This window comes from Microtus ochrogaster, unplaced genomic scaffold (assembly GCF_000317375.1).
Source record: "Microtus ochrogaster isolate Prairie Vole_2 unplaced genomic scaffold, MicOch1.0 UNK5, whole genome shotgun sequence".
Classification (NCBI taxonomy): domain Eukaryota; kingdom Metazoa; phylum Chordata; class Mammalia; order Rodentia; family Cricetidae; genus Microtus; species Microtus ochrogaster.
The window spans coordinates 2,558,649-2,585,196 of NW_004949103.1; the positions used below are offsets into that span (position 1 = coordinate 2,558,649).

General features: G+C 43.7%; 1 protein-coding gene across 2 annotated transcripts in view; it reads right to left on the reverse strand.

Annotated features, from left to right (window-relative positions):
- Positions 1-864: 864 nt before the first annotated feature.
- Kiaa0232 (KIAA0232 ortholog) overlaps positions 865-26,548 on the reverse strand; it is a 63,453-nt gene continuing 37,769 nt past the window's right edge. Inside the window, exons 4-9 of one of the 2 annotated variants that reach the window (XM_005365943.3) lie at positions 20,531-20,597; positions 19,551-19,632; positions 14,032-17,320; positions 8,423-8,531; positions 4,880-4,977; positions 865-3,157 (exon numbers count right to left, since the gene is read on the reverse strand). In XM_005365943.3, coding sequence (XP_005366000.1) covers positions 2,978-3,157; positions 4,880-4,977; positions 8,423-8,531; positions 14,032-17,320; positions 19,551-19,632; positions 20,531-20,597 — 3,825 coding nt within the window. In that variant the 3' untranslated portion in view covers positions 865-2,977. The remainder of the gene's footprint in view (positions 3,158-4,879; positions 4,978-8,422; positions 8,532-14,031; positions 17,321-19,550; positions 19,633-20,530; positions 20,598-26,548) is intronic. The other variant, XM_013353316.2, reaches the window with a different exon arrangement.

Below are 26,548 nucleotides of genomic sequence, written 5' to 3' on the forward strand. Positions count from 1 at the left end.
TTGCTTTGATATGAATATATGTGGGTTCTTGGGATAATTTTTCATCTACAGTATGTAGAATTTTCAAATATGTAAGGGAAATTTTTTTTGCCTGTATTCATTATAATCATTCACTTGAAAAGTAGAATGTAACCATATTGTAATTTTTATATTGCTTGAACGATTTTGTTGGGATATATAAGCTGTAAAGGAAAAATAAAGGAGAACAGAGACAAAAGATGATAGAAAGGTCCTAAGAGTATGTGTGATTTGCCCTTTTTTGCCAGTTCCAGAGAGTTAAGTTTCACTTAACTTTCAGAGAGAAAGGTCAAATTGAGTAATTACTCTGCCAGCTCCATGGCTGTCCTCCAATCCCTGAGTTGCTAGAGGCTGGTCCTCACAGTAGTGGTATGTATTACTGTGTATATATACACACATACATACATACATACATGTATGACTGCAGTGCACAGCACACATTCAGAAGTGAGAAGACAGCTTTGTAGGGCTGTCCTTTCTTTCCACCTTTCTGTGGATTCTGACATTGTGCAGTAAGCACCTTTTTCCGCTGAGCCATCCTGCTGACTTCTGTGTACAATGAACCCCATTCACATTAACATGTGAAGATAATTTTTTCCTCCCAGAATAAAACACAATGGAGAAGACTTGTCTAACAGGGAGTGACAGAGTCACCCCCAACTGTTGGGGATGTGGGTCAGCTGGGTACCCAGCAGGCCACACACTTTCTTTCCCAGCTCTGGGGAGTTGCTCTGAGAGAATGACTGCCCTCAGGAGGACGGGTTCTGGCTTTCTCTTGTTCTTCTCAGTTAAGAAGAGGCTGCTTCTTCACTTAAAAAACTGACTATGATAAATAAAAACAACAAACATTTTTGAAATTTTTATTTGGTGTTAACTCCACAAGAAAACAAAACAAAACAAAAAATCAGTTACTCTGGTGTACGTGAAATCAGAACAATACAACCACGGAAAAAAATCTCAGCCCAGGAATGGAGCTGATACTTCAGTGCTACGAATATGCAACGCGCTTCATACCACAGTGCGTTTCAGCGTTTGCCAACTTTTTTTAATGCTTTTTTTTTATGATCATCCATTCACGAAACTAAAACCACACTTCAATTCTGTGCCAAAGCCTCTGAGCTTCAGCCACTTAACTACAAAAAGAAACCAAATGCAGAATCTATTCATCCCTTTGCCTTTGATGACCCACCGCACCCCCTGTGGCGGGGGGCTCTCCTCACAGCCGAGGAGCTAGGTGTCTTTGCCACCTGGAGCCCTTTCCAGATGAACACTAGCTGTCCAGGTCATTCAAGCTCACGGTTGAGTATGAAATCCATTTGGTCATAGCAACAATTTCTAGGGTAATTGTGACTGCATTGATTTTAGGAATTTACAACTTTCAATCCTTTTTGCTTTTGATGATAGGTTTATATTTCAGTGCAGATGTTAATCAAATTTTAGGAAGCTCCAGAAGAAAAAAAATACATAAAACTTATCTGATGTCTGTAAATAAATAAGAGCAACATGAAACCTTCCACATGCACACACGCGCACACACAAGCCACTGTAAAGTGTCAGAAGATGTGCTGTATGAAAACAAATCCTAAAGTGGCAAGATGCCCCCTCCAGCAAGCCAGGCTTCCCATGGTGAGGACTCACAGAACTGCGGTGACTGCACAGCCTCCATGATATTTCCTGTGTTCCTGAGAAACAGGCAACAAACTCAAGTACTTTCAAAAAGGCCTCAGAGGCAGCCACCCATGTACCCAGTGCTGCCCACTTACTGCTGAGGCCAGCTTGGCTACTTCAGACCTCTTGGCTACTTCATGTCACAGACACGGTGTTTTTAAAAACAAGTTGATTAAAAGAGAAAAATAATTTTAGATGTTCAGGCTTTGCACAATTGGCCCTCCTGGTGCCTGTGGCAGTGCTGCAGGAGAGAGCTCGAAGAGGTGATGAGCACACTTAGATGCATCTGTGTGAGGCATGCCTCCTGCCCGCTTCACCAAGTCACATGAGGCAATGATCAGAACAGCAATCACACAGGTACGTGGGAAATTCCTCTACCCACCCCAGCCCACCGCAAGCAGAACTTGCCCAGAACATTCTCTCAAACACAAAATGAGATACAAGCTATACTACATCACAGCCATGAGAGCAGCTAGCTGTAGCAGCCAAAGATTTCTTAGGGGTCACTGTCTGTCAAATGTTTTTAAGTTCATTTGGAGACTTCAGTTCAATGTCGTCACCAGAACATAATTTGCAGGTAAGGTCCTAACTAAGTGCTGGAGAGGCAGCTCAGACCACCCCGCTGCATCCACTATGGATGCACGACAGTAGCAGAACTTACCCCATCCACCCCATGCCTCAAATCCTTGGCTTCTTCAGCTAGCAAGAAAGTCACAAGCCACAGTATCTTCCATGGTACTTTAGGGAATCCTAAGAGAGAGCACAGTATTCTGTAAGTCTCTAAAGCACACCCTTGTTTTCCTACAGCAATGTCCATGAGATCTTCCGAATGAGCCTGCAGATGAGTCACCATGCTTCCCTCCTCTTTCAGCAAGGCCCTGACCCACTGCAGGGGAGGACTGATCTCCTGGCTCAGAGAACAGAGCTGGAGTCTCTGGACGGTGGCAGTTGTTGCCACAGTGCTGACAAGGTGATGGCGACACTGCCGCCAGAGGGAGGCCTGCAGCTGCGATGCAGAAGCGGGACGCGCTAGGACAAGCACATGCACACCCATTCCTCACTGGACAGCACAGTCTAGTCTACTTCAGAGAGCAAGAACTTAACAGCTTGGAAACAAATCTTCAACAGGACAGCCGTCCCCAACACTAAAATAAGCAAGAAGAGAAAGGTAATCACTGACGCAGATCAGTTGATCGAAGAAGAAAACTAAGTTGCTGCTTTAGACTAACAGGCCTCACAGAAGGCAATTTCCCATCACAGCGTTTTCAATGACTGGTACTACTCTGCAGGGTCAGAGATGTGTTCGGGAGAAGAGCTCCTCTGTGCTGGGGCCCACCCATTCTCCACCGGCTTCAGAGCCTGTGTCACCCGTGTCAGAGCTGGCGCTGGAACACATCTTCCTGTGGAGGCCATTTGGTTTTGCCTCAGAACCTCTCTCTCCTGTGCATCTTGCTTCATAAACAGAAGACACCTACAATTCAAAAACAATTTTCAATACACAAAAAATTAGACACACACACACCCCCTTCCGCCCCAAGGGCTGATTCTATTCACAGACAGAGATAAATTAGCAATCACTGATGTGTCCTATGGAGAGCAAAAAGATGTGAAGTTACACTGTTTTAGAGAAAACCTCTTCTCCCTTGTTGAAGGGTCCAACTCTAATTCTGCATGTCCAGTTACATTAGTGTAGGGCATAGGGACTCCCTAACAAGTCTTTGAGTACCTGGTTCAGAATAGCCCATGAAGTTTCACATAGGCTGATATAGTCATGCCCATGGGGCTCACAGTTGCAGTAGACAAGCAAACCAAAGGACACAACTTCAGATTGTAGACACGAGGATAAGTGGTAAGGGGCACTCTGGACAGGAACAGAGTGCTCCAGAAGGTGGCACTCCTGAGCAGAGGCTGGTGCTCTGCACTGCAGTTTTAGCACTACCTAGCATGATGTAGAGGATCTCTTTGTTGTGTTCACAGGAAGGCTGGCATCTGGGGACCCTAGGATACTAGATGGCAATGGTAGTCCTTTCACCAGTTACAGCAACTAGCAACATTTCCCAGCCCATCACAACATTCACCACCAGCACCACCCCATCCCAGTCCCTGCAATTGAGCCAGAGGCAGAAGCACAGAAAAGCCACGTGAGAGCAAAGCACACAAGGCTTCCAGGCATGGAGGAGTCTGGATTTCTTCCAACTGTATAGATTAGGAGCATGGGTCCTATAGCCAGACTGTTGAGGCAGGTAGCCCATGTCTGTGTTACAGCTCCAGATGCCTCCATTTTCTATTCTGCAAACGGGTATGCCAATAATACTTAGAGCACAGGGGAGGTGTGAGGTCACTGTCTTGCTGAACGGAGATGATTATCAAGGACAAGCAGAAGCAAGGACAAGAAAGGCTGTGGCTGCCTTAAGGAATGGCAACTGTCTGGACCATGTGGAAAGGATGATGGGGAGGAGGCAGGTGGGTGGAAGGTGGAGGTAAGGTGCATTAACAGGCTGGGAGACACTGCGTGTAGAGGTGAGAGGGAGAGACAGGTGGTGGGGTAACCATTTCAAGGGTGGAAGGCTATGGAGAGGCCTTGCACGTGGGCTGGGAAACATTAAATAGAACCTGATAGGTCAGTAGGATTAACACCACATTGTACTTTGGAGAATTCTTATAGAGCTTGAGCTAACACTGACAACTCTGAGGAAAAAATAAGTTTCCTTCGATTCATTGGTCAACCTGCCTTAACAGTGGAAGGCCTGAGACTGAGCTAAAAGTAGGTCAAGATCTTGACTGTGCCTTCATGGTGCTCACAAGCTTGTGAAGAGACAGAAGAGTCTGGGATGGTGGGGCTCCACCCAGAGAGTGCACAAGAGCACAGGAAGGGCAGGGTCTGTCCTACACAGGTTGGAAAAGCACACTGGAAGGAGGAAGATGCTGCCCCAGATTGAACAAGGAGCAACAGGCTTAAAACAGCATTAAAGCCTCCCTGTACTAGTGGCATAGGGAGAGCTGGAGGGACATGAGGGGCTCTTCATGAAGGTCTGGCAAATAGTCAGGGGTAGGGAGTGGTATTAAACAGACCCAAAGGAGGGGCCAAGAGGTCAAAGGCAACACCCATGGATCTGGGGAATGTGGGCCACGGTGGGTCACAGGGCTCCCAAGTTTGTAACTAGAGTGATAGGGAAGAGGACAGTCCACTTACCCTATTAAAATCTAACAGACGCTCTTCATGACTGGGTGTCTCTTTAGCATCTGGATACTCTTCTATACCATTCTCTCCCTTGGCATTTGTATAACATTCTTAATCATTGTGAATGGAGAAGGGAAAAGAGGGAAAGGGGGAAATTCAATTAAGACAGTTTTGAAACACACGCCCCTGTCTCATCTCACAGAAAAGCTCAGCCTCCCGCCCTCTGGAGGATTAGGCTGTCATTGAAAGCACAGCCAGCCAGGAGTACACAAGAAAACACGATGCCAACTGAAAACTTCTAGCCACACATGAGTAATGAATAATAATAAAAACCATACAGCATAAGCATATTCTACTGTAAAATGTTTTCCCAACAATTCAACAAATATATACACAGACCTATGATGTGATGGTCCTGGGAACATGGGAAAAGACTAGTGAGGACTGCACTCTCAAGAGTGAGCGTCAAGAGGAGGGAGATGGACAATGGACCACAGAAATGTGATGAACAGGAGCAGAGGTTCCAGACAGGGGTAGCCCAATGAGAAAGCAAAGCAGGTAAACAGCTGGCCTGTTATAACTCAACACCATGCCCACCAGTTGGTAACACTTGTGCCCTGGGGAAAGGAGCCTCATGGTCCAGTTGTCCAAGGCCCACAGGTGTGAAGGCAATGCAGAATAAGTTAGAGGAACCCAATCCACCAGCAGATCCAACTGTGCTTCACCCATGCTGAATACAGCTACCCGGGGGACTTGGAGAAACCTAGGTCCTTCTGAGAAGCTCCAGGTGATTCCTGAGCACAGTCCCTGCACTGGACCTAGTTTTAGTCTAGCCTAGCCTCTTGCCCACCAACCCCATCAAGAAGCAACTGTGATGGAGTCACAGCGAAGGATGAAGACTCCAACCAGGCTGGTTTGAACCTGGCTCTGACAAGAGCTAGAGAATGCTGATCCCTTAGCATCCCTGCTTGCTAGGGTTACAACACAGGTACCAATGGGATGCTATGGCTACTGTGTGCCCAGTGACACAGAGGATAAGCCCAGCCTTAATGAGGGTTACACCCTGGGCACCAAGTATAGACTTAGCTTGCCATGTGGGTATTCTCCATAACCTACCAGTTCTGGGCATTACTTGAATAACCCTGGCTTTGAGTGACAAAAGTCATAGTTGGATGCCATGTTCTGCTCTTTATTTGTGACATGACTCTCAAAGTCCCATACCCCACCTTTATAAAACAGAAGAAACACCATCCTCTTAAAGGAGGTGCTATGGAAGAAGTGGACAGGTACACCAGCATTTCTGATAGCCCCTAACTCAGAACCCGGGTTCTGGGAGGCCAAGAGGCTGCTGCATGCTGATGGAGGGGGTCCTCATTTCATCCCATTCATTCTACATATATACACACTCCAGGACCAAAAGAAAGACTGTGGCAGGGAAGGTGGCTCTTTTCCAGATCAGGAATGCTACTGGATAGAAGGATGTCCATCTCCATACCTTCAGGCAGAAGGTTGGCAAAGAATCATACTGAACTCATTCCACATTTCTTGTAATGCTTATAGTGACAGCTACTGTTTGTTGTGTAATCATTGTGTGTGGCTTACAGTTATAGGCCCTTTGCCTGCTAAAGAGGCATCTTTATTCCTCACAACCATCCCAATAGGGATGGCTTCCTTTTACAAATACAGACAACAGAGCACAAAAAGGGCCATTAGCTTGTACAGAGGCATTAGGCTTCATCTCAGCCTTGCTTTCCCAACCTGGGCCCTCATCACAGTATGTGCTACTCCCCAAAGGGCTCATTCCACACAACCTGGGTAATACATGCCAATACCAACTGAGTCTCCAAAGCACAGATTAGCTGCGGTGTGAGTACTGGAGAATGTTACCAACCCCTCTGAAGTCTCTGCACCTGAGTGGCCTTGTACAAACCACACTCCTGTACCATCCCATCTTCTGCCAGGTCAGCAGACAGTGCTACTGCTCCTACAGCCCCAGCTGCTATGGTATGTATCCTGCCTCCAGCCTCACTCAGAAGACACTCGCCCAGGACAGGCGTGTTTCTGCACATCCCAGAGCAGCACTCTGCTCAGAGAGACACAAATACACAGCAGAACATAATCTGTCTCCTCATCAGACTCAACAAGGGGGTAGCCTTTCTCCCCTGGGATGCTCAGAGTTCTAGTTAGCCAGTGTCCAGAACAGAACATGTTGATTACTATCATGTTTCTGGCCTAGAACCTTCAGGAATGCCTGGTCCTTTGAAGGGGTGAGTAGCCAGTTGTCTTTTTGCATGTTGGGCTACAGACCCTTGGCATTTGAACAGAAAGAATGCTTCATACTGTCACTGCAAGGGAGCATCACAGGAACCAAAACTCACAGCTGTCATTCAGAAGATTGGCCACCATTCTTTCTCCAGAGCTTTTTTATGAACCAGTTTATATGCATGTACAAAAGCATTACCTACAGCCATTCACTAGCACCAGCCAACAGATTGATTCAGAGTTGAGTTGGAACTGGGTTCCTACTAATGAACAGAATGAACCAAGTGAGGAAGTATGAACTCAGTGTGTTTAAAATCATGCCTAAAGGAAGTAGTTTCTTTGCTACATTGTGATATTCCTCTTCTTCTCCTAGCTCTTTGTTGGGAGGGGCTTCTGAAGCACAGTTCTAGGGATTTCTGACCTGTACTGTGTGCAGCACCTGCATCTTAAAGTCACCTAGCTTGCAGATTGGTCACTCAGGAGACTGGATCTATACTCCTGGGACCCTCGCATGTTCCTTAGTAAACTAGAACTGTCCTCACCACTCTTCTCTCTAGAGCATTGGTTCTCAACCTTCCTAATGATGTGACCTTTAGTAGAGTTCCTCACGTTGTGGTCATCCGAACCATAAAATTATTCTGTGCTACTTTGTAACTGTAATTTTGCTACTGTTATGAACTGTACTATAAATAACCTATTCAACCCCAATGGGGTCACAACCGACAGGTTGAGAACCACTGCTCTAGAGTCTCCCCTGACTTCTTCTTGCTGTTCATGCCTCAGTTTCAGGGCAGGTGCAACCACTAAAAATCTCTCCATCCTATTCCTCAATACCCTGACCTCAATACCCTGCAAACTGAAGTTCTTTCCACGACCACCCCTCAATGCACAACAAGCTTGAGGCAGCAGCCAGGCTCCCATACCTGTAGGCTCCTTCCTATCCGACTCTGGCTCAGTTCCAAACTAGTTGAGCACAATGGGACCCTGTTCTTTCAATCTGACTCACACTCTGAGGGCTTCTTTGCACAAAGATTGCCATGGTCATGATGGTCATGGTAGCCACATGAAGCTCATCAAAGGTCTGAACCATTTATGATTCTAATGAACTTCCAAACCCTTTTTTCACCAGACTGTGGCTAGGTATAAGAGCAGGATCCAATTTGCATTCATCTCTGTGTCCTTAGGGTGTAACAAAGTGCTGGCATCAGGAACTTTTTTGGTGTTTCCTAGAAAAATCTGCTGCTCTTGGTAAATTAGAAATTTGAACACACTAATGACACACGGTCTCCTTACCTTCACACTCTGACGAGGGAAAAAGGGGAGAGTACAAGGCTTTTTCCCACCAGCTCTGCTTTTCTTGATTTCTTGTTACTTCTTGCACATCAGTGTTCAGTACAGGAAACTGTTTAAATGAAGCCAAACACAGAGCATGTTTACAAATCTCCAGGACAAACAGAAAAAAACTTTAAGCATTACTGTAGGACTACCTAGAAATTTTAGGTTGGTGAGTTAAAAAAATTCTTTTTTAGTTTTTTGTTGTTTAAGACAAAGGGAAAAGCTCAATATACATAAAAGCCTTCATTTAAAAAAAGTACTTCAAATCCAAGCAGAACAAAAATCTTGACAAAAACCTCTTCCAAGACTACCAAAGTTCAGCAGGTGACAGTGGCCTGAGCCTGAGGTGCTGTGGAGAGAAGGGTTCTACCCTTCCCAAGTGGAATGTTTGAGGCCTCTCAGACCCTGCCCTCCCTCCTCCTGGAAAGTGAGAACTGGCTACCAGCAGCTGTCACTGGTGACCAACAAGTCCTTGGAGTGGTCATAAATTTCAGAGGCCACTTTTGTATATACATGGATCCTGGAATGGTCCCTTCTTCACTGGGCCTGAGAGGCCTGCCACCAGCTCCCCAGAGAAAAGCCTGGGCTCTCCATCTTTGTACATTCCCAAGTACCTATGCTGTGCTCTCATCAGAATGCCTGTGAACTGTGTGCAATTTCATGATAGCATGTGTTCAAGTTCAGGTGTTTCGTTGTGCTATGAACTGTAAATTATTTATGGGTCTAAAATTGCTTTATCCAGTAAGTTTCTTAAAATTACATAATGTAATGGGAAATACATTTTAACATCTTATTTTCATTTAATATAACTTTTCAGAAATAGTTCTAAATTAGGAACTGAGGAAAACTGTACCATCTGCCCAGAGTAGTCAATTAACCCTCCTTATTCCCCTGGTAGTCTATTCTAACAAGACAATTGAGTACTGCTGAAAGGCATGACAAGGCTGAGCTAAATGCAAATAAAGCCAGCAGTGTACAAGAGCTGCAGTAAAAGTGATACCAGCACCTGATACCAATTTGCAGCATATGAAGGCATTCTATATTCTGGGAGATTACTTGATGCTGTTTAGAGCAGCAAAAGAGAGTAGCCAGAATTATCTCCATCATCCCATGGCACTACTGAAGGGAGAAGAGGCAAGAGGTTGCTATCTGAGTTCCTATCTGCGAGGTTAACTATCTTCTAATCCTCTTGTAAAAATGGAAGAGACACAGGGTTAGTCAAGGACAAGCATAGTGAGGCAAACAGGTTTCACAGGTCAAGACACCACCCAGGAACTAGGGTTCACACCAAGATGTGGTCAGACGTGAGAGCATCAGAAGCCTAAGGACAAGACCATTTTCTTGGTCGTCTCTGCACCTCTAGGCAGAGGACTCTGTCTACAGACTACAAAACCTGGCTCCCATGCTTAATCTGATTTCAGAGCACATCAAGTCCTCTCTTCACACCCTGCTGTGGCTCTTGCCAGTGTCTGCCATTATTTGAGGAATCTTTTCTGAATCCTCTATTTGGGTGCCAATTCCTATGGCCAAGACTCACTGTCTTCTCTTTTATGCTGCAGCAGCCATCCACATTCAACAAACATGCATCATTTCATGACATCTTGCCACTCAGGTATTCCCAGCTTTTGGAGAACACAGAAACACTACCACAATTTGCTCATATGAGGCCTGTTTAATGTTTTAATTCAATGAATGCAAAAAAAAATACAGAGAGGGAGAGGCAGGAGGATCACACAGAACAAGTTCATGGCCAGCCTTGGCTGGGAAGCAACTGACGAACAGAAAAAAAAGTGGACTGGGCAGTGGTGGTGCACGCCTTTAATCCCAGCACTTGGGAGGCAGATGCAGGCGGCTCTCTGTGAGTTCGAGGCCAGCCTGGTCTACAAAGCGAGTTCCAGGACAGCTAGGACTGTTATACAGTGGGGGGGGGGAGAAGAAATCCTATTGCCGGGCGATGGTGGCGCACGCCTTTAATCCCAGCACTCGGGAGGCAGAGGCAGGCGGATCTCTGTGAGTTCAAGACCAGCCTGGTCTACAGAGCTAGTTCCAGGACAGGCTCCAAAGCCACAGAGAAACCCTGTCTCGAAAAAAAAAAAAAAAAAAAAAAAAAAAAAAAGTGGAAAAGGGCAGAACAGAGCAGTACCAACCATTGGAGCTGCACCTGCCCACCTCCAGGTATATACTCAAAAGGCAGCTCTGAGAGAAAGCCTGCCTGGCTTCTTAACACAGCAAGCTACTTCTAGCACTCCCAATCCATCCAGTGCTCCATCTTCCTTCAAATGGTGCTTATATCCTCACAGAGCATTAACCTACATGCTTGATGTTAGCACCCAAGCCTGCAGGAAAACTCCACACAGGCTTTGGCTAATGATTCCAGCATCTGCAACAATGCTGGGCAGAGGGCACTCCATACATGCTCCAGGAATGAACGGGACACTGAAAAGGAAGGGAAGGCACAACCTTCATCCAGAAAGACTGATCACAGACATTCTTAGCAGCTCTCAGAAGTTCTTCAGAAGCTGACAATCAAGAGAAGGGATAAAGACCCCATAGTTCACACTCCCATTAAACAGTCTATTTCTGGTGAAGAGAAAGGTGCTGAGAATTCCTTTCTTCGGGATCCAGTACCCCTTTCCCACTGGTCATTTTTCATTGCTGGGCCACAAACGGCAAAGAAAGCTTTCTGTGGATCACTCTTTTAAAGAAACACAATGTAACAAGAGAACATCCACTGGAGGCTGCAAAGGCCTGTGTTTACTCTCTGCTTCTGGAGGCATAGAGTCAGGAGAGTGCTGTCTGATCCCACTGAGGGATAGGTGGGCCTCTTTTTGAATTCTAGCTACCAGGCGGGGGGAATAAGTCTCTGTGGATGTCTAGTAGGATAATACTAACAAAGCTGGTACAGAAAGGATGTGTGCCACAAGCCAGGAAGGATAACTCCTGCTGCCTCTCCAACCTCCAGACTCACTGACCTTCACAATGTAATGCTGCTGGGACCAAATGACTTCATCTCTTGAAGAACTGGGAAGTCCTTGAAGATAGGGACTAACAATCTGGCTTCTTTCCTATGTTCAAAGTTCTTGGCATTAAGCTGGCATCAGAGCCCAGGAAAAGAGGACGCCCATGCCATATTTCTGTGTAAGAGACACATGGGGCACACTTTCCCTATGGGCTAGTTTTTGTTTTCCGCTACAACTGGATGAGCTGTGTTCAGTACTCAATCAACACATCTCAGCAGCCCAGTTTCTTTATCTGACCTTCTGCTCACATGGCCGGCCTGCCTCCCACCCTCGCAACTACATATCCAGGTGTGTTCAAAACACCTGCAGTGTCCATACCCTGGGAGGATTCTGATGAAGTCCCCACAGACTTCAAGCCTTATTTCCACTGGCCTACCTATCACATCACCCACAACTGCACTGGCCCTGATGTCCCAAAAGATAAAGAACTGGTCAAGTAAACCGTGGTAAAACCACACAGTGGAACAATATACAGGACATAAGGAGGAAGAGTGGTTACAATAAAGGTCATTTCAGTTAAAAGGGAAACATACCATGTGGAAAATACTCTGGTGGGGTTCATCACAACTAGCACTAATGAGGGCTGGTGGGAGGAGCCCTTTTCACTGTGTGTATGCTCTCCTTTAACTTTATATGAACTGCCCATTTCAGTTAAGATATGTGATTTATAAACTGGGTTTCTTGCCTAGACTGAATTTTGCTCAGACAAGGATGGTACCTCATTCATTGGGGCTCTTCCCTTAGTGACAGGCACATACAGACATCCAAATCATGTCTGCCCAGTTTGACTTAACTTTTAATTGAACCCTATTCTTTCTATGGTCCTTAATGCTAACTCTTATGGAAACTCTGTATTTTCATCCTCTTGCACTGAAACAGAAGGAATCTTAGCAACCTTAAAGTGGTGTCTATGCCCTCCAGAGACTGGCTCCACTTAGGCAAAGGCATCTCTTAGGAACTCCTCAAAACTGACCTGGTGATTATGTTGGGGTAGACAGCTCTAGTCTCAGCCTGGTCCCAAACTGTCCCTTCAAGTACTCTCTACTCTGTTCCTCAAGTCAGCCTATGAAGTGAGCTCCAGTCTGCAGTGATGCTGACAGCATGACAGCATCCACTCTCAAGATGTCCCCATACATCTGCTGCAAGATACGACCTCTCAAAAAAAAAAAAAAAACCAGAATTCTGAGAACATGGAAATACATCAACATACTAGAAAGCGAAGGAATATGGTAGTAGGTGGGATCTTGCTTCTTTCCTCATTTTCTTTCTCATTTTCTTCCCAATCTGGAACCAGGTGAAATACAAAGTACATAAAGGAACATTTAAGGAGGAAAAATGGGGGCAACACAACAACACATAAAGGCTAACAACATTGCTGGGTTTTCCTTAGCAATTCAGATTTCAAGGATTTAAGGGGATTAAACTTGGTCTTCTATGGACCAAGAAGCATGCTGACTAGAGCAACAACTCTCAAGTTCCCACTGAGGCTTTTGCAACCACCCAAAGGCAAGCAGCTGCACACCTGGGCACTCTGACTTTAACGAGTTAATGCAGTGCTCAGCCATAGAAGCCAATAATCAAGTACTGGAAAAAGAAAAGGAAAAAAAAAAGGTGAGGAACTCACAAGACATAGAAAACACAATTTAAAAAAAGAGACAGAAGGTGCAAGTAAATTAAGAAAAGGGAGAAATTAATTCCGATATGAGGTGGGATTGAGGACGGAAGAGGATTCAGGCAGGTATCGGTGGAGAAGGTAGACGTGAAGGCCTCACAGGATGGGTGGGGCCAGTGAGCAGGACAAATGAAAGGACAACACATATCCATCTGGATCAGGAGGGTATGACTTGTGACTGTCTCCAACTCCGCCTAACAATCTGATTCTGGAAAAAGGCCAGGCACTGTATTGCCAACTAATCGTCAAATAAAGCAGGCAGGTAGCTCTGCTTTTCCGTGGAACAGCTCAATCCTGTCAGTCTGGTGCAGTCAATTTAACTTCAAAGTACTTCCTAGTAATATACTCAAGGGGTATGATGACTCCATTAACAAAATTGCTGACACTAACCTCACCCAACAGTTCCACATGAAACTCCCTGCTCCAGAGCACTGGAGAAGACATGTCACTTCATTTGGACCATGGGTTCACTCATACATGAACCACAACACACTTTAGAGAACAGTGTCAAGATGTAAGGTATTTTACATGGAATACACAGCTATAGTAAAGCCAACCAACACTCTTTACTCGGAGCTGCATCCTGGCTCCCCAACTCTGAAAGCTACAACATTTACACACAGGTCTTATGCTTTATCCATAATGCACGCATATTACATAAGAACTTTGCATCCTGTGAATTATTTTGCCATTTCCATGCAAGAGTCAATTTGCACTTCAGATCTGTAAATAGCAAATTGATTTAAGTCCTTAAGCATAAATTAAGAATTGTAAATTCTAAAATATTTAATTTTCCAGTAATTCAGTCTCACTTTTCTTGGCTGATAAGGCTACTCTTTATCTGATCAAATCCATCATTCAATATTGACACATACCTCTTCCAGTTGTCCTGAAGACACTGGATTATCTTCACAAGCAGGGAACTGACAACCTGCTTTGCAACTGCAAAAATCATTGATTTCCTCTTCACATTGTGCCATTATTTTACAGTTTACTGCTGAGCTTTCTAAATTTATTTCCAGAGATTCATTAAAGTTACATTCCAAACACTGATTCTGTTTTCCTACTGGAAGAATCCCTGTTGCCTCCTCCTGGGAATCCAGTGATGTCTGAGCACTCTTTTCCATTCCAGACTTTTTTAACCTGGGCAGGAACTTCCCAGACTCGAGCTCTGATTTCCCGTAGTAGTGGCCTTCCTTCTCTGCATCTTCTTCTAGAGGTTTGAGATCTGCTTGTGGGTCTTCAAATACATCAACTTGAGAAGGAATGGGAATATTTGTTTCATCTCTCTCAGATTCAAATTCTGACTCACTTCCTCCTCCAGGGGATAGTTCAGATGCAGAAATTGGGCGAAAGTGAGTTCGAGGAGAGATTCGTATAGCCCTGTACTGTGTCCTGTCAACGCCACATATTCTGGGGTGAAAAACTTCACTGTCTGAATCAGAGCAAAGAATTGATTTCGGCTTAAAACTGGGGCTGAAAGATGCAATCCCTTCTGGTTCAAATGAACACTCTACGTGGAGAACTTGTGAGAATGGATTGCTTAGGTCAAAGGAAGAGAATGAATATTCAAGTCCAGGATCTTCAACTTGAAAGTTACTGCAGGCTCCTAGCAAGTCTTCATGGAAGATAAAAGAAAATCCCTTGTTTAATCCATTTTCCCCACTCTTCGGCATATCATTCTGTTCAAATGACACAAAGGGCTTCCAGAGCTGTCTGTGACCAGGAGCAAAGCTGTTCCCAGGGGTCATAAAGACATCTGTACCAGCTATTGTCACTACATCAGAGGCTGCACATTGTAATAAACTCCCTTTTGTGTGACCAGGTGGTACAACTGCCCACTCCCCATCACTGTTGAACGTTTTGAGTTCTCCATAAACTCCTCCAAGAATGAATGTGTTCTCTTTGTCCTGGGCCACATCCCAAGGTTTAGAGGGTGTGGTGTAATCACCGCCATCCACCTTGGACAGCTCACTAGAGACGAATGCTCTTTTCTCCAGGTTCTCCTTCTGCCCCTCCCAGAGATGATACTCTGATCTCTGCACAGCCCTGCTAGGCTCCTGAAAGGCTTCCATCTTAGCATCAGTGTCCAGACAGCAGCAATAGTTACTTACATCTGTGGAGAACAACTCCTCCCCAGGTCTCTCTGTCTCTACTGCAGCCACACAATTCCGATCTGCCATCTTTGTCCAAATGTCTTTAATAACCCCTGAGCTGTAGCCATCTCCATGTGGACTGCTTTCACTACATGCCTGTGTAGTTTCAAAGTTCTTATTTTCTGCCTTTTGTTCTAGCTGAATACCACACACAGATTCTAGCTTAGATCTTTTTTTGAAAACTAATGTAGGAATTTCTCCTAAAGTTCTACTGTTTTGCTGACAAGTTTCATCCTGCAAAAAATCTAGAAGTTCTTCATCTACATAAGCTGACGAGACTCTGGGAACTACATAATTAATATCTTCCGCAGTAAACTGTGTTGATTCTTCAAACTGAATGTTTAGTGTCTCGTTGTCTGAGCGTGCTTCTTCTGAATGAGACCATGGACTACAAGTTCTTGTTGAAAGATTAGAACAGTGTTCATTTTCTTCAAAGGCACTATTTTTGGTCCATATTAGCAATCTAGACTGTGTTTTCCCCAGCATATTAGCACTAGAATCTGTAGGTTCACTTCCCAAGTTGAGTGTTTCAAAAGAAAATGGTAAAACAGAATTACTGCATTGCACTTCAAATACTGAAAAACAAGAGTTTATACCAGATCCTTCATTAATATTGGAAAAGGGCTCTTGATTGCCAGCAAGCACGTGTGAACTGAGTATCGTGCTATCCAAGATAGGAGAGAGTCTAACTGGAGAGTCTCCTCCGAAACTCTCTCCATCAGCATCACCAGAACTAGATGAACAACACTCCCAAAACTGAGCCAGATTGCCAAGGTCTTGCAGGAAGAAGCCCTCAGCACCCACTGAGCTGGTAGAATCTGTCCATATTGCACGTTCCCCTTGCAAATCCATACCATCTAACACTATGCAACATTCTGCCTCAAAATCTGTATTTTCCTTGCTTTTTTGTCGAATCATATTCAAAATCCGACTTTCTCCTTGCATTGTTTCTGAGGCACCAGGATCCAACATGGATTGATCAATATCCACTTCATAGAAGTGTGTTAGTTCTGAAAGATGAATATCATCCAGGTATTTATTGTCCTCTGGTAGAGAACATAATGAGGTCCCAGCGAGGTCAATATCCTCATTTATAACTGCAGGCATTTCTACAAAATGACCATCAATGAAAGTACCTGCTGCGAGGTATGTTCTATGGATATTACTGTTGCTGATACACAGACCATGCACGGATTCAGACAAGTCTTCCACTGCCTCTGCTGTCAGAGCACTTGTATCTTCCCTGTTTCGGTATGTGGTTTCTAGTTTGCTTTTTCTACTCAAAGGAACAAAATACTCAGCAATGGGTTCGGTGTACCACAGTGGCTCTTCCTTGTACTCTTTGTTGTTTCTGCTCTCCACATATACATCTTTCACTGCAGTGTTCCCAGGGTCACTCCTCCCTGTCTCCTTTGCTGGTCTTTTTCCCCGCTTGCACAGCTGCCTGATGGATCCACTGCTGCTGCTGCTGCTGCTACCACCTGCATGGACACTTCTCTCTGCCTTCTCACAATGTTTTAGCGACAGCCTGCTTTGCCCATTCCGCCCTTTTTTGTTTCGAATTTCTCGTGCCTTGTGTCTAACTTTAACGTACTTCATGGATCCTTTTAATTCTCCCTGATTACCACTTGAACTTGAACCTGCTTCACTAGAGCCGGATGACCACGAGCGAGGACGAATCTTCCCTTCAGGTTTGTGTCGGATCTGCTTTTTGTACAAGGCAGGCTTTTCTTCGATGGTGCCATTGCTTAATTTGTTCTCCTTCTCATGTCTGCTCCTGCTCTGGGCTTTCTCATGCATGGAGATGGAGGCAGCAGTGCTTCTTTCTCTGATGGCTTCACTCTCACTATTACAGTCCTTTGGAGAAGATGTATCGGTGCTTGCTGGTGGGGCTGTGGATGATGAAGAGGAGCTAGAATAAGAACAGGGTTTAGACTTGTTCCACACAGTCATGATTTCTTGCAGGCAAACTGGTTTCTCAGAAAGTGGTGGAAATGCTTCATAGTACCTACAAAACAAAGAAAAGTTCAAAAGCAAGCCACTTTTTACAGTTATCATCTACACAAAGACAGCAATGGCAACCTGAGAGGCAGCACTTCAGCTCACTAGTGTTAAACCATCAACAAACCACTAATTTAAAAAGAATCACCAAACAGTAAACTGTGCTATGCATTAAAGACAGTCCCACAAATCAATCACTTTAGCACTGCTCAGACTGTGAGAGGCACTATGCAAATATTATAAAATATGTACGGCAGCACACTTGTCAGAGCTTCAATTTCAACTAGGAAGAAATGACAAAAGTAATGTAATAGGAAGAATGTACTGTGTTGATAGGAAAGGTCTAAACTTGAATCTCATCTTGGTCACTTACAATGCTTGTGATGTTAAACTCACTCACTATTTGATATTTTAGTCTATTTCCTCCCTCTAAAATAGTGAACACATAACTAAACTCACAATAGTGGAAACATGTAGTGTTGAAAGCAGCTTAGCAAATGACTTAAGAATACAAGCTCTGTAGCCATATCCCCTGAGACTAAACCCGGCTCTACTACTTACTTTCTATGCACCTTTTGGTTTATTGCATAATCTCTTGGTGGCTCAAAACAGGAGTAAGAACAGTGTCCATCCATCTCATGAGCAGGAAGGAATAGTACAGGAAATGAGTCAGAACACCACCTATTCCATGTTCTCACTCCTGCTATATTACTCGTGCAACAGCATGGAGCTTCGAATTTAAGAAGGCTCTCAGGAATGTAGGGATGGTCATATTTAAGTGCTCAGGAATGAGGATACTGGTACAATCAGAGATAGGGATCACAGTTGGGTTTAGTGAGCATTGATTGTGAGGTGTGAGACCTGACACTATATACATACTATGTTCTAGGATAAAAGCCTGACTGAATCATAACTCCTGGATTTGCTTAGAAACTCATAGAAAAGGAGTGAATACTTTTGACTTGCTATAAAAACTGGTAGTTGTTGAAGACTGAAGACTTGAGAGCAGAATAGATCCCCAAAGAAGTCTAAAGCTATGCTGGCTCCTGAGAGTACTGCTGTTCCAAAGACAACATTAAGTGACAAAGGCCATGTTCACAAAGATGCTGAATGTGACTGTATTAAAGCTGTATAGTACAAATTATCAAAAGCTTTATACATAATTTTATTTTTTAAAATAAATTTTTATTTATATGTATGTGTGTATGTGATTGTATGTCATTAAGTACGTGGGATTGCCCAAGGAGATGACAAGAATCCACTGGATCCCCCTGGAGCTGAAGTGACAAGAGGTTGTGAGCCACTTGACACAGGTGCTAGGAACTGAACTCAGGTCCTATTTGGAAGAGCAGCAAGTAATCTTAACTGCTGAATCATTTCTCTAACCCCATACATAATTTTCAGCATTCTAGCAGTCACATTAGAAATCTATGCAGAAACTCATAAATTAATTCTAATAACTTATTAAAAAATTAATTCTAGTAACAACTGATAATGAATCTGATAAATTCATTATATGGAACTGATTAATGTACTGTTTTATACTTTTTTTTTTTTTTTTTTTTTTTGGTTTTTTGAGACAGGGTTTCTCTGTGGCTTTGGAGCCTGTCCTGGAACTAGCTATGTAGACCAGGCTGGTCTCGAACTGACAGAGATCCGCCTGCCTCTGCCTCCCGAGTGCTGGGATTAAAGGCGTGCGCCACCACCGCCCGGCTGTTTTATACTTTTTATACTGTTTCTGATCTCTATTGAGAATGTTATACTTATAATACAATCAAACAAATGCAATTTTTTATTAGAGATTCAGGAGATTAAAATAAAATGCATAGCAAGAAAGTCTGTTTATAATAAAGACTATTTTATACATAAGAACAAAAGAGACAGAAACCAAGTCTGATGAGATCCTATGCAGGAGATAGTGGAAACCCAGTTTTCTTGTCTGTGTACAGGAATAATGACTTCTTATAGCTGTCTCAAAGACCACATGTCAGTTTCAAAGGCGCTGCTACAAGTGGCTTCAGTAAGCAGTCTCTGTTTTCTCCACTCCATAAATACTGACTGGATGCACAGTATAAAACTAGACCACCTCCCTTTTCACTCAAGAGTATCAAGCAACTAAGTGCTCAATGTGTTTTTTAAATGAAGAAATCATATAGATGTCAGGCATAGAAGCCATGTAGCAGCAATAAGTCTGGTTTTAACAATGTGAAGTTCATATTGAGTACAGTCTTACATACATTTCCACTTGATCCTTGGCTGTAGGGGATAATTCTGCCTCTGGAGAGGGAGACCCCTCTAACTTTTTGTGAATCTTCTCTTCTGTTAAAAACAAAATTCATAAAAAATTATCATATAACCAGTTAATAAACACTATGCTTTAAAACATTTCTCAAGAAACTTTAATTAGATATGATACAAGCCTTTGCGGCATAGAGAGAGAAGCCCACACCAGTGTATAACACCAATCTACTAAGTGTACAGAAGGCACACTCTGGCTAGGCCTCATAAGCACCAGGCTGCAAGCTGAGTGAGAGTCCTTTATCTCATCATAAAGTCACACTGGAGGCTCTTTACTGAGAGCCTGGCATTCCCTGTGTACTTATTAATTATATCAGAAGAAGTGAACATCTGTTCATATTCCAAAAATATTTTCTCACAAAATTCTGAGTCATGGCCTTTGTATTGGCTCATTTTGATTAATGCTAATCTGTAAAGAAAACACTTCACTACAGTTAGATCTGTGACTTAACATGAAGTAAGCACAGAATTTGCTTCAGTGCCAACAGAAACAAAGGCTATCCACTTAGCTTGGTCCAAGTTATTGCCTTAAACTGAAAACAAGCTTTCCTTAGCAGAATAGCAGAAGGCTTCAAGACTGTATGCTGCACAGTGACCTTAACAAGGACCGGAACAAGGTTCCTTAAGCTAAATGCAGCCTCTTCCTGAGGTCCTGCAGAGCACTTAGGAACCCAAGTGATTGAATGAGCCTGGCAAGTTGGCCTACCTAAACCACTCAATGAAGACAGAGGTTCCTTCATGTTTCAGAGGGCACCCGTGGACTCAGCCCACCTTTGGGAGCAGGAATTTCCCATGTGGCCAGTAACGACCTCACTGAAGCCTCTTGCGTGCTGAGAGTGATAAGAAATGCCAGCCTAGAGACACACACTGCACTGAGAAGTACCCTGCACGGCTGCAGTGGCTGCCCCAGCACACTCACCTTGCTCACTCTGTAGGTCTTTCAGTCTGCAGCAGAGTTCCTCCACTAAAGTTTCAATTCCAGAGCTCTGTATGAGACAGAAGACAGTCAGCTGACCAACAGGTGCAGAGAAAATAGGCATTTTACATTAATACCAAGGACCACACGTCTTCCGTGTTCCAAAAGGAATACATTATCAATTCTTAAATGCACCCCAGAGTTCAAAAACAGTCCACTTGTAAAACCAACCTAGTATAAGCATCTTACTAATGAAGGACAGTAAGTGGGACTTACTAATAAAATGCGACAATATGAGTGTAGCTCCCAGAACGGTATCTCTCTTGCTCAATAAGGCCGATCTAAGTGTCCATCATCTGACAAAAGTAAGTTGCCCACAAAACAGCACCAAGACTCTTTGTTCTTTGTAATCATGGTTTTGTACAAACTCAACACAAAGATTACAAAACCTCCTTAGTCCTCTAGGAGATTATAGCCTACAAGAAAACACAGTAGGAGCTCTTCTGTCATTCCTTTCCTGTCTTCTCCTTCTCTTTTCCTTTATAAAGTGAACTTGCACGACTCCAGCAGAAAACACACTTGGAAGTTCTAGGCTGTTTTAAGAGACAGGCACAACTATACTTCTACAAAGACATGCAAGAGCCAGTGAGATCGTTCAGCTGATGGTAAAGGCGCTTGCCACCGAGACTGACAACCTGAGTTCAATAGCCAGGACTGACACAGTGCAAGGAGAGAACAGACACCCACAAGCTCCACAGGTATGTGTATACAGAGGGCACAAGAGGATCTGGAACTGAGGATAAAATGAGTCAAGCTTCAGAGAAATGTGCACTGGAAACAGGCAGGGCACATGATCTTTCACTCATTTCAAATTCTTTTTTTTTTCAATAAAAAAGAAAGATCTGTACAATGGACAGAAAAGTGAGAGTGTTTCTTAAAACCTTTGTATTTACTCAGGGACAAGCTATGTCTGGGTTGGAATCTTGTGTCTTTGAAAGGACACAGCTGGACAGATGTACACAGAAGAGCCGCCAGAGCCTCTGTGCCTCTGCTCTGCGCCTCCAGGGGCTAAAAATAAACTTCATCCATTCGCTGAACTCAAAATGACTCAGCAAAGTGTGGCAGATGTTGTAAAGAAAAAAGCCCCCTCACACAGTTTTAGCGACAAGAAACAGATTACAATTAGGAAGGTAAACTATAAATATTCACATTTATTTTCTATCTACAGAATGTCCCAGACTTTAAGAGGGAAAGGGGAAGGGGGAAAACAGGTCAGAGGACAGCTGCCTCTTACTTACGGCTTTGAAAAGTATGCAGACAATACGGTCAACAGTGAAAGGCTGCACAACCTCACCTTTGAGGTCTGCTTACCATAATAGTCAAGGTGTGATGAGGCTGGCAATTATAATCCATTCTCCAGGATCTTGAAACTAACACGGGTGTCAGCTGACACGCCGCATACTGTCTTGTACAACAAGCCTATGTCACTGCTTGCAAACCTGGGGCTATTGCCAGTGCAGAACATGGAACCTCTGGGGACTGCTTACCAAATTCCTTTCAACTTCTAAAATAGGCTAGCATTTCCTACCCCTGAAGAATGCCCATGGCAAACTGTGAACAAGGTATACATGCTATCTTGCAGTTAGCATAAACTACACAGACACACAACTAGTTACACATGAAAGCAATACACATGTAACTGTCATCAAATCATAGAGTGTATGTATGTATACAGTCTTGTATATATGTATATACTCATATGTAAAATATCTATTTTCAAATAGTACAAGCAACATAAGAAACAGTGCCTCACTTCTTACTCAATGTGTACATCAAGCTTTACTAACCAAGTTTTTGTTTTCTTTCCTTAGCTATGGTGCTATCCTACATGTGTACATGGATACACACAGAGAAACACACACACCACCACCACATATTCATACATATTTTTTATAATACTAGAGATTAAACTCTAATAATAATAATAACTCTAGTTATTATTTTTTAAAAACCATTAGGCCATCATGGTATCTTAATGATAAAATGGGAAACATAAAGGCATCCAAATTACAATCGAACCATTGTATGCTGGCAAGTATTCTAAAAAGTTCATTTAGAACTGTTACTAAGAAATTTCATCTCCATTTCTACCTATAATATATACTATTAAAATTTTCTAATTATTATATTTTAGTAGTCTATCATATACATAGGCATTTGGGAAAGACTTAGCTTAAAGCATCTTAAGAAGGCACAAAGGTTGGGGTGTACCTGTGTTCTAGAACTCCCACAGAAACACCTATGGAGAGAAGATGCTGTGGCTCTGCTGTGGCGCTCTGCCTGGCCTCTCCTCACTGCGACCATACTCATCCACCAAATGTCCAAACATGTGGAAAGTGCTCTACAGAGCAAGTGCACTCTCGAAAGCACAGTGGAGAGCCATGTGTAGGATGGTCATGTTTCCAGAGCTGCTTAGAAGGCAGCCCCTGGGAACAGGGCTGGACACTCACAGGACAATCATGAACTCTCACCCAGTAAGCAAGTGGTTCAGGCAGTCCACATGCCAGGCAGGTCACATGGAGAATAGGGACCTGTCCTCCTAGAAGTCACATGGTAGTATCTCTTACCTTTCTGGGAACATAGTTAAGTGGGATAGATTTGGGCTTGGGTCTCCACACCTGGCTCTGAATTCCTGCCCTGCCTCACACACTGGAATCAAGGGATGTGCTTAATTGCTCTAGCTCTCTAAACCCAAGAATACCTCCAGTTCTTTCAACACTCACATAGGTGATGCGCCTGTCAGAGCCCATATCACCCAGGCTACTTAAGTATCAATGTCATTTCTAAATTTTGTATGCTGTCCTTCAAAACTGCCTCAGTGTCTGATGATGTGGATTGGGAGGCAGGCCTAAGAGGCTGAGTTGGGGGCACGGGCAGTGTCAGTCCAATTGACAGCAAGGCTGCCTCTAGCAAACTAACAAAGTACCCTGTAGGCTGTTGCCCAGTCTCTTTGGTTTGGTCTGTGCCTCTGGCCTCCTCTGCTGGTAGCTGCAGGACAAGGTCAGGTCTGTTACTCTGCTGTAAACTAAGGCTTATCATAGAATAGTTACTGTACTGCTGCTTCTGGGAGGTTTCCTTTGTGCCTTGCTTGTCAGGCCCACAGCATTCTCAGACATCTCCCACTCTTTCCCATGTTTCCTGTGCTTCTCAATTTGAAGCCGTATCAGTCAGGAAGAGGTGACTGGCCTGGTCTCCTCATGGTCTACCTTCTACATACCAAAAGACTTCATAGCTGTGTTAAGCATCTTAAGCTTCTCTTTCATGGAGAACTCACTGGACTGGATAGTCCCCAAGTATGAGATGGGTAAACCCCAAGCCCAACTCGGGAACACCCAATATGAAAGCATATCCTTAACTTCCATTTGAACATGGCACAGTGAACTAACTCAAAGAGATCTGGGTCTAAAGCTACGGTAAACCATGTGACTCCACATAAGCCACTGACCTACCCCAGCCTCAGTTTCCACACTGGAAGACCACCTGCAGTAGCTGATTATTATTATTAGATTTCCTATACTGGTGGGTCCCTCACCTTCTTCATTCCTCTGCTCTTCCCAGTGCCACAGCTGCGTACTCTAAGCCTTCCATTAAGATTGTCTCGTATTTATTGCCATGGTTAAAATGTAAGAAAGTAGCTTGTCTCTTATTTGCTGTCTTTCTGCTATTGGATCATCCTCCTGCATGACTTCTCAATGGAGCCCAATACCTCACAGCCCAGACTGTCTTCAGTCTCTCCAGAACATCAGTGCTAAATGGCAGGCAGTCCCTTACTCTGAGTGAAGCAAGTTGTTCAGCACTTGCTCGTTAGCATGCCCTCCCAAATAAAAACACATTAGTAATGTGGATACATGCTTCCAGAATGACAGCTCCAGGCTCCACAGACCATGCCTTCTAAAGCACCAGTCCTGTGAAGACAGAAATCACTGCTACCCCATTACAGCTGCATGGAACCACAAACAAGACCAGCAGAATTTCCCAGCAAATTCTGCTAACCTACAGAGTTGAAATCAAGTATAGCAGGTTCAGTCCCATACTGTACAGGGTTCTCTTATAGTTTTATGGATTAGAATCATAACTTCTACAGCAGAGCTGGAAAGGAAATGGAAAGAAACTCAGGTAAGGTATCAAAAGAATGGCTGCTGATAACAGTATATTAAAGAATCAAGGATCAGCTTCACACTTTAACGTCTGAAGGTTTAAAAAAATCTTTATAAAATTTAGAACTGTCAGTCAGGCGTTGATGATGCATGGTTTTAATGCCAGCACTTGGGAGGTAGAGGCAGGCAGATGATCTCTGTCAGTCTGAGGCCAGTCTGTTCTACAGAGAGCATTCCAGGACAGCCAGGGCTGTTACACAAGAAACCCTGTCTCAAAAGACAAAACAAACCAACACCAAAACAAACAAATAAACAACTTTGGGGGAGCCTAGGCAGTTTGGATGCTCACCTTACTAAACATGGATGGAGGTGGGCGGTCCTTGGACTTTCCACAGGTCAGGGAACCCTGATTGCTCTTCGAGCTGATGAGGGAGGGGGACTTGATTGGGGGAGGGGGAGGGAAATGGGAGGCGGTGGCGGGGAGGAGGCAGAAATCCTTAATAAATAAATAAATTAAAAAAGAAAAAAGAAAAAAAAAGAGACTCCAAAATTTGCAATCTATACCCGATGGAAAACAAAACAAAACAAAACAAAACAAAACAAAACAAAAACAAAAACCCTGAGAACTGTCAGTGGTAAGCTAGGAAGAAGACGACCACCGACTGAGGAGACTGAGCACACAGAGCAGGTGCTCACAAACTCTTGCCTTCAGGGCCAAGAAGTAGAACAAGATTTTAAAATCTAAACCAAAATGCTGTTTGCTCTAAGGCCCCAGTGAGGATGACAGTTCCCATCTTTGAACACAAGAGGACTTCCAGAGTACCTCCAGCTCTTACATCATCTGCTCTTTAGAAATGGCTCAGATCAGGAGTGAAGCACCCACTGGATGAACACGTGCTGCATGCAGGGAGGACAGAGGTCTAGGGCGCAGACTGTATACTGCTGGGGTGGTGCAGAGAAGACAGCGAGGAGGAAAGGTTCAATCTGGGGCAGCACACAGCTCAGGGGTTCGGTGCCTGTGGGCCCTAAGTTCCAATCCAGCACTACCTTCCCCACCCCTCAAAACATCTGCTATAAGTGATGATAAAACAATACCAGTAGCCAAGCACGGTGACACAAGCTCGTTAACACTAGCCACCAAGAGGGTGATATAGGAAGATGCCCAGTTTGAGGGGAGCCTGTTCTACACAATGAAATTCTTTCTTAAAAAATAACAAACAAACAAACATAAACACCAACAAAAAAGCAAAACAAACAACAAAACCACAATCAAAGCTTACAAAAAGGCAACTCTGTTTTGCTTCACTCTTCAATAGGGAAATGATATGAACCATTTACCATTGCCACAACACAAACATCTACAAAGTTCACCCTTGAGAACTGAGAGCTTTCAGCAACAACTACACAAAATCAAAGCACTCTATGATTGTGTTGGGCTGCAGGGTGGACTTGCCTAAAGGCACAAGAATTCACTAAACATGTTTCAAGGTACGATGACAGATGAGCTATTAATTCTTTCTGCCATCAATAGACAGAAGAAAAGATTTTAACCTGAATTAAGTTCTCTAATGTTCGTATTGCCTTATGTTATCTTTTAAACATAAGCAGATTTTGTTTTCAACACATAGGAAAATATCCCATTTATTACTGGACCATTTCTTTTTCTCTTCAGATATTTGTGAGTCTTCAGTAAAATCTAAACTCTGATGATTCAGGTCAGAAGCTTGGAAGGTTCTGGGTTGAGCTTCTTGAATACTTTTCATTAATATCACACTGTCCCTTTAATAAGAAAGGTCAAGGTTTCAAAGCAGGGCTTGGAATAGATACTTTGCAAAATGGTATTTTGCTTGCTTATTTATTTATT